At 37.3% G+C, this 16429-nt stretch overlaps 1 protein-coding gene across 1 annotated transcript in view; it reads left to right on the top strand.

Moving 5' to 3' along the window:
• The window catches only part of RECK (reversion inducing cysteine rich protein with kazal motifs), a 1724192-nt gene that overhangs the window by 1066238 nt on the left and 641525 nt on the right, over positions 1-16429 (top strand). The window contains exon 9 of the mRNA XM_044065108.1: positions 6502-6769. Within this exon, the coding sequence (XP_043921043.1) occupies positions 6502-6769 (268 nt within the window). The remainder of the gene's footprint in view (positions 1-6501; positions 6770-16429) is intronic.

Genomic DNA, 16429 nt, shown 5'->3' with positions numbered 1-16429 from the left:
AAAAATGTTAGCTTCATTCTTATGGTATCATAAAAATTCAAGAATTGCTTATATAAATCCTATTAGATTATGGGAGTATGGTGGTATTAACTTCCCAGATGGACAATCTTATTTTATTACTGCAAGTTTTAACTCTATTATACTCTGGTTAGACTCAACTTCCACTAATCAATGAAAAACCATCCAGGAGCCGATTTTACCACATTCTTATAAGTTTATCAAATATGATAAATTATAAATATGTAACATTTTTTTCATCTGGTTAATAAAATTTACCTTAGAAGGAAATTCATTTCAGTCGTTAGACTCTGCATATATGAAATCAATTTCTAAAACAATGGTTTTAAAAGTCATGTATCAAATGGAAATTTTTGTGCTTTCCCATTGCATACAACTGTATATTTAAGGAAACTCAGAACAATGTTAAAATGACTTTACTAAAAAAGAATGGATTAGTATTATGGTCTGATTGCTTTGAAAACTGAAAAGTTAAGTCCCCAGAATATTTAATGAAAGAATATAAGTTGGATGAATCTGCTAACCAGTTAATATTATCAATCAGTAAGAAATTAAATGAATTTGAGGATAGTATGAGTGAAGAGAAACAGAATACTATTTCCCCATTGTATGAATATATGACTGCTATTATCAAACATAGATGGACTCACAAAGGAAGCTTGTCCAAGTTATATAAGTTAATTATTATTATTATTATTATTATTATTATTATTATTATTATTATTAATAATAATAATAATAATAATAATAATAGTAATAGTGATGCAAAATTCTGGAACTTTTTAGATACTAGTAGATTTAGTGACTCAATAGATGGTAAGAATAAAATTTTGTTACCAAAATCAGTTAGTTATACTGAAAAGTTTTTTATGTGAAAATATATACATACAATGTTTGTTACTCCTATAAAATCTCTAAATTTGGTAAAATAGCTTCTTCAGTTTGTTGGAGATGTAGTAAAGATATAAAAGCTGACTGGATACACATGTTTATGGATTGTTAAAAATTAAATGTGTATTGAGAAGAGATAAGTCTTTTAAAGGGTTATGGTCTAATAATTGTTCTTTAACTAGATTAGTAATGCTAATGAATGTCCCACTTCCTGTATATGTAAAAGCCAAAGAGCAAAACAATGTTTTGGGTTTTCTTGGCAGTTGCTAGAAAAGTTATCACAAAAAATTGGAACTCAAACTCAGTTTCTGCTTTCAAAGAATTTTAAAATTTAACAGTAGTACTATGTAAAACTGAAAAATAAGTGATCAAAATAAGATCTATAGTCATACTAAGACTTTAGTGGTTGGAATAACCTTGAAATGTTGCTATTGAAATACCAAGTCTCTTAATGTGTTAATTGTTCATAGGTTAATAGGTAGGTACTAGGCTATTGGCCCTAGGGCCTATATAAGCCTAGCCAAATGGTACCCTGGGTTTTGCCTCCCAAGAAAATTATTTTCCTGTGCCCCTGTCAAGCAGAGCCACAGAAGTGATCTCCGGGGTGAATTTCCTATCTCCCATCCAATCATCAAGATTTTTCTTGAAGAGTGCTAATGAGGAGCTTTGTTTGATATAGATAGGTAATTTGTTCCAGAGTATGGGAAGCCTCTGAGACAGGAGTCTATCCCTCCAGCATGTTCTGTTTATTTTGGTGACAAGGTTTAGGTCCTAGAGCGTGTAGCTCGGAGGGATTGGGATTTCTTTATGTGGAGCATGTCCAACAGCTTTGGGTTTGACATAGCTTGGTATGTTAGGCAGAGATCGCCTCTGAGTAGGCGATATGCGACAGAGTAAAGCTGGAGTTTTTTAAGATGGTCTGCATAGGGCATCTGTTTGAGGCCGGTAATCCTCTTTGTGAGGTATTTCTGTGGCCTTTCCAGTTGTTGTAGATGTCTTGTGAGGTACACACCAAAAATGGCGTTGTACTCTATAATGAGTCTAATGAGTTTTCTTGGCAGTTGCTAGAAAAGTTATCACAAAAAATTGGAACTCAAACTCAGTTTCTGCTTTCAAAGAATTTTAAAATTTAACAGTAGTACTATGTAAAACTGAAAAAGGGGGAACAATGACCTCTTTTTTCCTGGATGAGGAACCTTTTGTGATGAGGTGTGCCACGTAAAAGGATTTCCTGACTACTGTGGCAATGTGATTATCAAAGGAGAGAATACTGTCCACCTGTGTCCCAAGGTCTCTTATCACACTTTTGGTGTTAAGTAGACTACCGCCTATGTGGTAGGTCATGGGTACAGAGTTTTTACCAAAAGGGATGACAATGCACTCTTTGGCATTGAGCTTAAGGACATGGCTTTGACACCAGGCATCTGTCTCAGTGAGGCCCTTTTGTAGGATGTCCACATCGTTAGGAGATTTGATTATGGCTCTTAGTTTGCAGTCATCTGAGAACTTTGTTAGCCAAAGACCTTCTGTGTTAGCCTGTACTTCAGAGAAGTAGATACCAAACAGGAGAGGACCTAGGACTAAACTCGGTGGTACTCCACTTGTCACTGGTCTGAAGTTGGATTTAGAGACTGCTACTTTCACAGTGTGGGTTCAGCCAGTGAGCCAGTTGGCAACCCATCTTGTGACATAGGGATTTATACCTAGTTTAGTGAGTTTGTCTATAATTCCAGAGTGGGGGATGGTGTCAAAAGCCTTGGCAAGATCTAGATAGGCTGTGTGTACCACCTTACTCTCATCTACAACTTTGGTGACCGCTTCAAAGAAGTCTATCAAGTTTAGGAGACATGATCTACCTTTTACAAACCCGAACTGGGTAGGTCCAGAGTTTGGAGATTACCGATGTCATTGTTTATAAGTTCCATGATGATATGCTCCATAACCTTGCAGACCAGGCTCATCAGGCTAATGGGGTGGTAGTTTCTGGGGTCCGTGGTGGCTCCCCCTTTGTGGAGTAGGATAACTGTTGCTGTGTACCATTCAGTGGGCACAAAGCCTGAGGTGAGGCTATGATTGAACATGGTACTTAGGTGGGGTGCCAGTTCGTTCTGTAGTTCATGTAGAATGCAGCCTGGGATGTTGTCAGGTCCCATGGATGCTGTGTTCTTGGCTTTGGAGAGTGTGTGTTTTTTACCTGTGCAGTCGTGATTACAGGTACTTTGCATTCTTCCGGTATAGAGATGGGCCCTTTAGGGGATGAGAGAGTGGTAAAGTTAGCACTGAACCTATCTGCCAGGATTTTGGCAGTATCAGTTGGTTCTGTATATTTAGTGCCACTGTGCTGTAAACTCAGAGCAGATCTGAGTGTTGCCATTGAGATTCTTGACATAGCTATAGAATGCTTTGTGGTTGTCTTTAGAATCAGTGGCAATTTTGTTTTCGTAACTAGCTTTGGAGGATTTTATGAGGGATCTCGGCTTCTTACTGAGGCTGACCACGGAGTTCCTCCAATCATGAGATTTTACCCTTTTTTGCAACAGTTTCTTTCTTCTGTTGTAGAGTTTGTTTATAGCAGGGAACCACCAGATTGACTTCCTTTTTTGGAGAATAGCATCTTGGTTCTGTTAGGGATTGCACGATCCATGCACTCATGTAAGTGCTTATAAAGTGCAATTGTATAGGATTCAGCAGTGTATCTCTACTGTCCATCAGCATGGGTGTTGTGGAGTTTGCCATTTCTGTCTTAAGAAGCGTGAAGTTGGCTTTGGAGAAATTTTTTACGGTGATTTTCCTAATGGGGGATGGGGCTGGGATGTGGATGTCTAGGGTGATTTGCTTGTGGTCGGATCTGACCAACGAGGAATTGACCTCTGGTGTGGAACACCGGTTGCCCATGTTGGAAATGACCAGGTCTAGGATATTGCTGCCCCTGGTGGGGCTGTGGATAAGTTGATCCAAGGCATTAGAATTTATGAATTCCAGAAAACGTTGAGCACAAGAGTTGGTACATGAGTAGTTTTCCCAGTTAATGGTGAGGTAGTTGAACGCCCATTATTAGGGTGTTAGGTTGTACCCTAATATTTTCCAGTGTATCAAGAAATGAGGAGTGGGAGTCCTGGGGCATGGTGGGGGATCTGTAGCAAGCTACAATTTGCATTGCGGTCTTGCCCAGAGTTAGTTGCACTTGGATAATCTCAGATGCATTATGCTGAGCAACTAGCCTGGAGGTGAGGATATCCTTAATGAATATTGACACGCCTCCGCCTTTAGTGCTTCAGTCCAAGTTAGGTGGCCGAAAGGTGTGGTATGAATTATAGCCTGGTAATGCAGGCATGCTCTCTGGAGCCTTGAACCAGGTCTCTGTCACTACACAGATATCGATGTTCACCATTTTAAGGAGTGCCTCCAGTGAGTGCATTTTGAGGTTTAGACTTCTAGCATTGAGTAGTATTACCCTCAGATTTTGCTTGCTTGTACCTGTTATGGTGGTGAATTTGTCATTTGAATATTGCATAAAAAAGGCACTATAGGGGTGGCTAGAGCCTTAGCCAGTATCTAGAATCCCAAGGGCGACAGGTGCAGGCCATCTCTGGCAAAGCATCGTGGTTTGTCGATCATGTCATCCCAGGCAGACAGATTCTGGATCCCCTTAGAATGACACCAGAAGCTTAGCCAATTGTTGAAGTCAATCATTTTGTCCTTGTACTGTGGTATCATTCTGGGTAATGGCAGGATGCTACTCAGGGCTAGGGTCATACCTGCCTGGGCTACAAGATCAGAAAGCTCCTCCATGTCTCTTTTCATGTAGTCCAGGGAGGTACATCTCAGGTCATTCACACCAACATGGACAATGACAGAGTCATATTTGTACTTGCTGTGGAGTGACCTGAGTGCATGCGTTATGTGGTGGATCCTGGCACGTGACAGGCAACTGACAGTGACTTTCTCCTTGTTCAGCCTGGCGAGTGGAACATCAGTGTGCCTGACTATAGAGTCACCTATGACTAGAGTGTTAGGTACGTTGTTATGCCTTATGGGCTGTGGTTGAGTGGCACACTGAGTTTGTGGGCTGTACGTCATTTGGGTTGTGTTGGGGGGGGGGGGAGTGGTGGTTGCTTACGCTTCTGCTTTGGAGGTCCCTGTTGCTTGGGTAGATTTCTTTTGAGTGCCTCCACGAATGTAGGTGTGTTTTGTGTTTCTATATGTTTGTTTTGGTGGTGTAGGTTCTGAGGGACTATGTGATGAGTGTGGTGTGGTGCAAGTGTTTACCTTCTCCTCTTGACTGTCTTGTCCAGTCTTGGGTGAAGAGAGCTTTGCTTCCAGTTTGGTTATATAAGTGCATCTCTCACAGGTTGTAGTGTTGGGTGGTAGGAGGAGAGGGTTGTCTGTGTACCTGAGGCAATTGCTGCATTGCCCTAAGATGCCCAGATTCATCAGGTAGATGGGAGAAAACATTGGGAGCTGACCCTTAGACATGCCTGGATAGGTGCTTATTTATTAAGTACTAAAAAACTGTTTTCCTTTAGACAAGTGAGGAAAGTTGAGTGCTGTAGTAATTTGTAGCTTATTTAGTGCCTACAATGAGTTCTGAACAAGTGCTGAGCTCAAAGAAACAGATTTGAGTGCTGAAACTAGAAAACTGGCTAGTTCTAAGAAACAAAATTAAGCTAGAACGCTTCCCTCCAACACAGACAGGCTTGGGGGCTCAGAAGCTTACAAACAGTCCTGGATACAGCAAATCTGTATCTGGACTAGACAACTTACAGGAAAGGCAGGAAACAAGCTTAGAATTTTTTTTTTTTTGTAAAGTGGAAAGGGGAAAGGAGGAGCAGAAGCTAACTGGGTTGGCCTTCTCAAATGTTCTCTCTGGAATAGGTAGAATGAGGCAATGACACTAGACCGGGAGGAGTGTCCCAGATCAAATTTACAGTAGGGGTGGGCAACTGCAAAGCCACCAAGTATAAAAACAAGATACCATGAGGGAAGGAGGGTGGAAAACAAAAATCAGAACAAACAAACCCAACCAGATGCTTAACAATTGTAGAAAATTCTACTTAATACCTCACACACAGTGAGTAAAATAACTCAGAGATAAGCAAAAAACAGGATACTTAATGTTATTTATCTCAGATTCATTAGCTCAGAGCCCTTCCTCCAACTTCCTCCGAATAGCTCAGTGTGAAATGGCAGAAACAGTCACAACTTAACTTCTTAAGTAACAAAGTTGAAACCTGAAACAACTTTAAAAAAAGCTTGAAAGAACGAATGAGGTGCTTATTCCAAGGCGTAGTCCAGGCAACCCCAGTCAGCCAATGATCACAAACAATTCACTCTCACTAAAATGCTATACTGGCTTTGGCTAAGCTATGATGACCTGGGACATGTGCTCAGACACACAGCCTCTACTAACAAACAACCATGTATAAGATTACCTTGTGATTCAATGAATTTCTGTGTAACAATATATGATGTTGAATTTCTTCCTTTCTGTGCATATATTGTAAATATGTCACATTAATAAAAACATTTCTTAAAAAAATGAATAAAATTTATAAGCTTAGTAATTTCATTGTCTGTCTTTCGAATATCTAGATATATATTGCTGTGACAGAGCTGAAGATTATGCTTGCCAGACAGCCTGCAGGAGAATACTAAGGACAATGAAAACTGAAAATGATATAATTGAAGGCCTTATTGAAGGCTGTAAAACAATGCCTTTGCCTCAAGACCCACTCTGGCAGTGCTTTCTTGAAAGTTCACATCCATTCAATCCAGCCAATCCCGTTATTACCTCTCCTACAACAGTCATAGATGGAGCTAAACTACACTGCTGCTTTAAAGCAAATACTTCTATCTGTAGGTAAGTAATTGATGGTTGATTATTTCACAGTTAAATGCATTTGTTGTTAGTTAAAAGTCACACAACTAAGTCATCACTGCACTGACATTAATCTTTCTGCCAAATGGGATATGTAAAAAAATCAGGAAAACTGGTTAAGTAGAGATAGTGACTCTTCATATTTATAGTGAAATTATCTCAGTGCTGATGGAATTACATCAGCAAGTAAAATGGCATCAGAAATACTCAGTTTAGGGATCTAAACCTCTTCTGCAACATCAACTGAATAGGTTGGAATGACAGGGTTATCTTGCAGAGGATACCACTACTCTAGAGGAGAGTCCCTATCTACATACAACAAAGCTGAGCCCAGTCCATATTTAAGTGTAACTTGGACCTATGTATGGGAAACAGAAAATTTACCCAGGAGTGCCTCCTGTGCTACTTATGGACAGCAACAGCTCGTAAATGCTTTAGCCCAGCATGAGTCCTCTCAAATTTTTTATGGTATGATCCCAGTTGTTTTCATTACAGGTAATATATAATTATTAACTTTGGGATGGGTAAGGCCAGTCTAATACTAAATGAGATAGGTTGATTCAAGTAAACCCAGATAACTATACTTAAACCAACTTTTCCTTCCAAGACCCCCCCTCCCTCAGGTTAACATTCATTTTCTCAAGCACATAAAAAACAAATATCTGCATTTTATAGTCCTTTATGTGTTTAGCCATGGTGTTTTTAATATTATTTTTATTTGTGTTATTCCTATGTTCATATACTCTTATTTTTTAAGGACCATTCAGTTTTTCTGACATAAAAAGCCTCAAAATGTTTGTATCAAGCCAAATATACCACTACTCCATTATTGCAATTAAAATATCCCTTGACAAAAAACCTCACCATGGTCCTTTAATACTACTTGATTACTTTTAGCCATGAAATGGCATTGTTTACACATCCCACAACCAAACCTTCCAACAGGTTGGGTAATCACAACAACTCTATTCAAACTTTACCTTCCAGTAAATCTTTAAAACTCATGGCACTCCTATATGTAAATCTGGGTCTTACCCCAACTTTTCTTTCAAATCATTTGAATAAATAATTATGTCCTAATTTTTAATAATACCATTTCTTATTTTATAAGAATCTAAAGTAAAAGTAGAAGTTATATTACTCTTACAAGTGTTTCACTCCTTATTTTTACTGTTCTTGATCATGCCTTTCTTTTGTTCACAACTTCTTGTTGCAAATCAACAATCATTTCATTAGGGTTACCTCTGGCATGACACATTCCTAATTCACTCTCCCCTGATATCATATGTTAGCCTTACCATTTGCTCTTTAATAAGAACTCTTTTTCAGTAATTGGATGGTTACCATTGAAATGTAAAAAGTATTGTAGTAAGAGGGTTTGCTACACATGTTGTATATAACAGCTGTTCTTGGAAAATCCTTATTATTTATTTATTTATTTTAAATTTGTTGACCGGGCTAGTCTAACTGGATATATGTCCATTTTCAGTAGAGGCCCGGGGAGAAAAGCTCCAAGCATTAGCAGTGACAAAGATTACAATATACAGTAATAGTCAAAACAAATTACAGGACATTGTTACATTGAGGTTGACATAAGTTATTTAGAGTCCTTAGTAGGTTAACACTAAGATCAAATAATGTGAGCAAAAATTTGAGAGAGAGCAATCAAAAAAGCAAAAACAATATTGAATTGTAAAAAAAAAATTTTTACAGGTATGTGACATAGAACAGTGGAGTATAGAAGTGTAAGGAGAGCAAAAAGGGGAAGGAGACAACAGTCAGGGTATATCAGTCTGGGTTAGAGCAGGGACAAAGCCAGTGAGTTTTAAGATATTCTTTAAGATGCTTTTTAAAGAGATGAGTGGAAGCAAGAGATGAAAGTTCACTAGGAAGCTGGTTCCAGCTTTTTCCTACTGTGTTGGCGAAAAGTGAGTCCCCAGGTTTGTTTTTAGATTTAATAGTGGAGACTAGAATTTTGTTAGCTGAGCGTAGAGTTGCAAGATTTTTGTAGGGGGTAATCAGCTTAGTAAGGTTTGGGGTATTATTAGGGTGCTAAAGGTTCTTTTGGGTGATAACAAGTTGTTGACAAAGTAGTAGGTTCTGCAGTTCTAACCATCCCAGTTGTTTGAGGTTATGACAGTGGTGAGTTCTGAAAGGGGTGCCAGTGGCAAATCTGGCTATGCTATTGTAACTAGTAGAAAGTTTGGTGAGGTTGTTTCTAGATAGGTTGGTATACATTGCAGAAGCATAGAAAAGGTTAGAGATTAGGTGAGTCTGGGCAATAGTGATTCTGGCTGAAGGGGTAAGGAAGGGTTTGATTCTGTAAAGGGTGCCTAGTTTTTTGTTGACAGACTTTATAGTAGCATTAATATGGTCATCATAGCTAAGGTTGTTATCAATTGTTACTCCCAGTAGACGGGTTGTAGTGTCAGGGGATATGTTAGTTCCATTGCTAGAGGTGACTGTGAAGTGTGGATGAGGTGACTTATGAGTAGGAGCAAAGAGCAGTAATTTTGTTTTTTTTGGGGTTTAAAAGGAGACAGTGTTGCATAAACCAATTTTCAACACTGTTAAATACTGTTTGAGTGAGGGACTGGAGAGAGGTTATGGACTTGGCTGAACAAATTAAAGTCGAGTCATCTGCATATTGTATGCAGGTGGCTTGAGTAATTTTGGTATGTAGATCATTAATAAACAATGAAAAGAGAAGGGGTCTTAATATAGAGCCTTGTGGTACTCCAATGTTCACAGGGAGGGACGTAGAAAGAGTATTGTCCCAAAGTACTGCTTGGTGTCTGTTTTCAAGGTAGGATTTAAACCAATGTAGTGCTTGTGTATCGAGTGATTGGGCTTTTAGTATGTCAATAAGCAAGTTATGGTTCACCATATCGAAGGCTTTTGAGAGGTCAATAAACAGTGCAGAGGAGAAAGTATTATTACGATTTCCACATTTAAATGTTGCACTCTGTCATTAGAAATTCTATGCGTAAAATCTAAAAAAATCCATAGTTGTTTTGATGTGATCTAAAAATTCTTGGAACATTTCAACTGTATTTATTCAAAAATATACAAAAGTCATCCAAAATTAACAATACAAATTTCAACAACTAACATATTGGGATATGAATATAAAATTTTCCTCCCAATGTAACATCACAATATTGGTGAATGCTGGGGCACAGGAATCTCCCTTGGCAATTCTCAACTTTATTGAAAAAAATCACTGTCAAAATAAATAAAATTGTTTTTTAACACTATGTTCATAAGATGACATATAACATTGACACCTTTATTTTTCAATGGACTCTTTGTTACGAGTATGTTGTAAAACTGTTCTAATCCTGTATTGTGGGGTATAACTGAGAACAAATCTTTGATGTCAGTGGTGACAAATATAAGAATAAATTGTTTGTTATCTGACTTTAACAAAAGCCCAAGAGTCCTGTAAGAGGTGTGGAAGTAGATCACATAACCTTCACATGATAATCTATGAATCTAGAAATACCATAGGTTTATGTTCCCCTAACACTAACTGAGTCTAAGGGGAGGGTTATTTAATTCCCTATGGATTTTTGGGATGACAAATACTTTAGGGAGTTTTGGATTTTCAACATACAAATAATTGCAGGTGTTTACATGAGTGTGTCCTTATTTCTTCAGTAAATCAAAAAGTTGAACATTTATTTTAGAATGCGCAGTACTGACTTCATTCTTAGAAGAAATAATATAGGTGTCACTTTCAAGCAATTCAGACATTATAGCTACATATTCAACATTTTCAACATGGCCCATAACTACTAAGCCATCCCCTTTCGTGGGTTTCATAATTCTAATAGTTCTATTATTGCAAGGTTCTTCCAATACTAATCCTTCCTCATAACTCAAATTGTATTACTAGTATCTTGCAAAAAATGTCTTAGATCTTTTTCACATATTTTTCCGAAAAGGTTCAACACCAGATGCAAAGGGGAGGATTAAAGACACTTCTTTTTCTCAAGTGTCCAGGAGCTTTAATGGAACTATTATTCCTGAAACATAAATATAAATTCATTTTATGAAGGAAACAGCCTAAAATCAATTAACATTCTCGCAATATCCTTCTTAACAGTAGGAATTAAAGTCAATCCTTTTTTCCAATAAATTGCAATGCCCAACCATGGTGGAATGGGAAATGTAATTGCAAACAGCAAAATCACCTGCATTGTTGAAGACCATCTTCAATAAAAGGAAGTTTTCTGCTTGGACTTTTGTAATCCTCAAGATGTACCCTTGGGTTCTTTTCCTTGTTTCAGTTGCTGTTGTTGTAAGGGGATTGATCCTGTGGAGCATAACTCTGATAACTGAACTTGTTTTTTCAACTTTTTCAATTGATGTAGAGTTGGGGGACTTAAAGTGATGTCCTTGTTATATTGGAAGTTGCTGTAATTTCAGTGAAATCCACACTACCATGAAAGGTAGGATCTGTTTTGTCATATTGGCCGGTACAGAGTAGGCATGAGTACTGTTGCAAATGTGTCCGTCTCTGTGTAATTTTTTTCTGTTTCCAACATTTAATTTCATCACAAATTTTGTCTACGTTCCCAAAAATGTTAATGTGTTTGGACTTAAAACAATGAAACAATGACTCTTGTGTAATAGACTTCTCTGTTTAATAATTCCCATTTTGAATTGATTATCTTTCAATAATACTTCAATCAGTGCACACCCTGTTTATCAAGTAACAATAGTAATAGTAATTCTTTGTGTAAATCAGATCCACTTACCAGCCCTGTTGGAAATTTCCATTAACGAAGGCCTTTAGGAACTTGTTTCATTCTCTGACACTCTCTAAAATACTGATTTTCCAGCAGAGCCTTATGGCATTTGATCAGTTTCTCTGCAAATAAATGTAATTGTTTATCCAAACTTCTAATCATCTCATCAGCTGGCTGGGAGAAAGAAAATTAAAATTAATTCTTGAGCCAAGTATGACCTTCTCAATAATCATTTATACCATTATTCACAACAACTGCATAAGTTATAATGCCGGGTGGCTGAATCAAAATTATAATTTGGGAAGCAACAGGTCTTTGCCCTGGAGTAATCAGTTCCTCCTTTTGTTGTGTGAAATTCCCTTTACTTTGCAATACTTTGATCTTTGCCAGCCCTTCTAAATAATTCTTATTACTTCTTAACCAGGTATCTTTTTATTTTATTTCTACCCTATTTTTATGCTTCACTTTCATTTTATCCCATTTACTAGCTATAACTTCTGGAGGACTTTCTAGCCTCCCTAATGACTCTCAGATAATTTCCACTAACCCATTACTTAAATTCCTCTCTTTATAACAGGTTGGTGGGAAAGTGCCAGTGTTTCATCTTTACTTCAATGCCCTGTATCTTAGTAATTATTGGTGCATGATCTGAAATAGTTATTGGATGTGTATCAAAGTTCTCAATTAAATGGACATGTTCCTGTGAAATAAAAAATTCTATCAGGTGTAGCCCAGTTATATTACCTTGGGAAATAACATATAAATTGTCTCTGGGTTCCTGCTACTGAATTAATTTCTTTCATGCCAAATATTTTTGTAAACTTCATCAAAAATCTAACGATAACAAAAAGGACAAAATAGTGGAATCCGAGTGGTAAGTCCTCCATTGTTAAATAAAAATGAATAAACCAAAAAATTATGAACCGACAACGAATGGAGCCAGGCATACACAAGTCCCAAAATCCAAACAAGAGCTCACAAAATAGGACAGTTCAAACTATGATTCAAATCGCAAACACAAAAAGTCCAAGTGTGTATAAAAACATATAAAATCTCCTTTATTGTAGTCAACACAAGGTAAGCGCTTTCACTATTCAGCTTCATCAGACCATGAAACAACTACTGACAAAGCCACTATTTAAAATCTACAAAAATCAAATAGCAGCCAATGGTTGAATCACATCAATCAAATCATCAATTATGCAATAAAACAGTTAAAGAATGGGAAAAAATAGGAAAAAACAAATGTAAAAATATGACGTATGTATTTCACTATTTTGTTGATTGTAATTACAATTTATATTTCAAAGTGTTGAGACTTGTGGGATCTTGTTTTGAAGTTTTAGTAGTAGGCCACATGCTGGTATATTCCCTTTTCTGAAATGCACAGCTCTATTGTTCAGTCGAATGTTATTATTTTCATCTTTGATTACAATGATGATTTTCTCAGGTGTTGATGTTGATTTTTTTTCTTTCTTTCTTTTTTTTTTTTGTTGCTTGTCTACTGTAATTTGGCAATGAATATATTGTGTATCTCTCCACTGATTATTAAGAGTTTACTGACATATATTACAAATCATTATATGTGGCAGCCAATTATGTGTAGCCAGCATTCTTTGACCCGATATATTCCTTCAGCTGGATATCTTCTTATCTGTCATGCATTTCATCTATATAACTAACAAAAAACTTAGTCTCTACTTGTGCTTCTATTTAGCCTTTAAATTCTGTGAAAAACTACCATTTGTGTCAGCAGGAATATTTCTATAGTATACAAGTCTAAATGAAGGAGAGAGATTAATGAATCCAGTTGAAGCGTCTAGCAAAATGTTTTATAATTTTGTAATTACAAACAAAATTAAAAAATTACACAAAATGATTTTTGCACATTTGCAAAATATATAGTTTAGCTCAGAAATATTACCTGTAACTTGATTGTGGATTTGGCAAATTTTGCCCTGATTAGCCAGTGTATTCTTTGTAAAATTGCTTGTATCATTTCCTTAACTTTTCTTATATGACAGACTCTCACCTTTTGCCATAATGAGCAAGAGATGAAAAAGCAGCTGATTACATATATTATACTTGATGTTCGTTTAAAATGTCCCCACTTATAGCCTGATCCTTTTAAAAGTGACTTAAGTACAGTTTGTTTTTGCTAATATTTTTTCCTCCTCTGCCTTCCCCTCTTTGCAACCATTTCTGCGAAGAGATTGTTCTTTTAGGTGTTCCTTTAATAGGTCCAAAGGTAAGTACTAAGCTAGCTGCTCTTGCAGGCCATTTTAAGCATAGCCACTTTCCCTTTTTGTGCCCAAATTAATGTATCCATTTGATTTGAGACCGTCCTTACTCATACCATGGTTGATAATTATATATTACCCCAATGACAATAACTGAGATAATACCATAGATAATTTGAGGGGGGCCCATGCCTGGGATAAAGGATTTAGGAGCTGCTTCTGTCCATTAGTAGTATAGAGAGCAGTCCTGGGGTAAATTGTCTGTTTCCCATCCATAGATCCAAGTTGCATTTGAGTATGGACAGAGATGTGTTTTATGTGGATGGGGTGTCTGTTCCAGAGCAGTGGTATCCTCTGCGAGATATACCTGTCACTCCAAACCATTCTGTTGATGTTGGAGAAGAGATTTGGTTCCCTATACCAAGTATTTCTTATGCCATTTGGCTTGCTGATATGCATTATATCCATCAGTACTGGGTCAGAGGACGCCTTGTATGCCAGATACAAGTCACCTCTTAGCAGTCTGTAGGAGCCCGAGTATAGTGACACGGCTTTGAGTTGAGTTTATGTATGGCATGTTGTGTAGGCTTTATATCCTTTTAGTAAGACATCTCTATGGGTGTTCCAGTTGTTGCATGTGTCTGGAAAGATACATGCCAAAGAGGCAATGTATTTAATAATTTGCCTAGTGTGGGCTGAGTAAAGGGAGACAATGACAACCTTAGATCTAGACACAATCCCTTTTTTATAAGCTGTGTAATATAGAAGGACTTTCTTACAACAATGGTCACATGTTGGTCAAAACTTAGATGACTGTCTGCATAAGTTCTCCAGTCCTAAACAACTGGGTTAACTCTTAGCAGAGTATTGTCAATGTGGTAGTTCCCTGGGGTAGATGACTTTCCAAAGGATGCAGCAATGCATTTTTTGGCATTTAGTTCATCCCTGTACTGATTATTTATTTGAAACAATCCTTGCTGCTAAGGCTAAGTCATTTGGAGATTCAGTGACTGGTCTGAGCTTGCAGTTATCTGCAAATTTAGTCAGCAAGAGCCCTTTGGCATCAGCTTTTACTTTAGAAAAATAGATGCCAAACAGAAGAGGTCCCAGCACAGAACCCTGTGTTCTGGTTTAAGTTTATTCATGCAACCCTGTTGTATGTGTTTGGTGAATTAGATCTTATTAGTGCAGCATCTTCAAAAACTGTGTAAATTCATGTTGCAAAATGCATCTTTAAGACACATTCCCCTATCCATTTCAAAGGTAGGACTATGCAGGATTATACAGATGTACACATAATTTCATGCAGTACTTTTACATGTGGCAGCTGCTGCTGTGAGAGTTGTCCTTTACCTGCTGGAGTTGAATATCTGTGCAGAATGATTCTTATACAAGCATTTTCTTTGCATAGCATGTTATTTTTTGTTCATAGATTCATAAGTGAGTACTAGGCAGTCTGTAGACCATTACAAGCCTAGCCAATAACCCATATTCAAAAGTTCCTTCTCACCTCAAGGAGGGTAACACAAGATACATTAGGACGGACTATGAGCCTGCACATCCAATTTTCTAGGTTTACCTTGAAAGTATAAAAAACTAAAAAAGGACCAAACCAACACTACAACCAACCATTTCATAAGGAAAATAAAATAAAGTAAAAACTGAGCACTTTCGTCTACATTCAAATATATATAAACTTCATCAGAGTGATTGCGTCAACCATTCAATAATGCTGTTAAATACTAAAAGGCAACCAATCACAACACAGGTAATACACATTGGAGGGTGATGTCATGAAAAAGTTAAAATTGGAATTATGACAATAAATATTGTAGTAAATTCATGAATACGTGCTAAAAACTCAATAAAATAGGAGTATATGTTGTCAAACAGCTGAAATGCATTTTTCTCAAAGCTAATAAATTAATAAATAAATGAATAATTTAAATGAATTAGTCAAATAAAAAAATGGGTGCTACCATAATTAAATCACTGCACCGCTTTTCTTTAATGCTAGATAACTACCTAGCACTAAATGCAATCAAGACTAAACTAATGATATTCTCCCTCTCTAAAAGCATCACCCTAGACAAAAACTCTTTCTCTATCACCAGCCGAAGTAACACTCCCCTTGAAACAGTCTCCACTGCTAGGAATCTTCATCGATAACCAACTAAAGTTTGATAGCCATATTCGTGCAAATATCAAAAAAACTAACAAGAAATCCGGCATGCCTTATCGGCATAACCGATGTTCTTCGTGTTTCACTGTTGCAGTCATCACATTTAGGTTATCTCTGCCAGGGTAGCCATTAGTCAGCCTGAATACCAGAGGCTTAGCATTTCTGCATCAGTTGCCATTACTCCAGGACTGACGTCAGGTCATCAGTGCTATAAATTAAGGCAGCTGACACCATTATATAAGCCTTTCTTGCTGAGGATCCCGAAGCAGAAGCAGTTCGCACGAGTGCTGGTCAGCCGCTACCTGAGTTTTTCGTTTCTGAAATTGAAGTTGGAGTCTTCTAAAGCTAAATACCCCATTGAGGATCCTTTTTTCTTGCTCTTACAGATGTCAGAAAAAGTTAACAATTGTCTCGCCTGTGGAAAGCAAATACCACACCAAGATTTTCATTCCTACTGCATCTCTTG

The sequence above is a fragment of the Protopterus annectens genome, chromosome 3.part0 (genome assembly GCF_019279795.1).
Source record: "Protopterus annectens isolate FY-2018-M chromosome 3.part0, PAN1.0, whole genome shotgun sequence".
NCBI classification, from domain to species: Eukaryota; Metazoa; Chordata; order Ceratodontiformes; family Protopteridae; genus Protopterus; species Protopterus annectens.
Note: the sequence above shows the minus strand (reverse complement) of the source record. Positions and strands in the feature narration are given on the sequence as shown.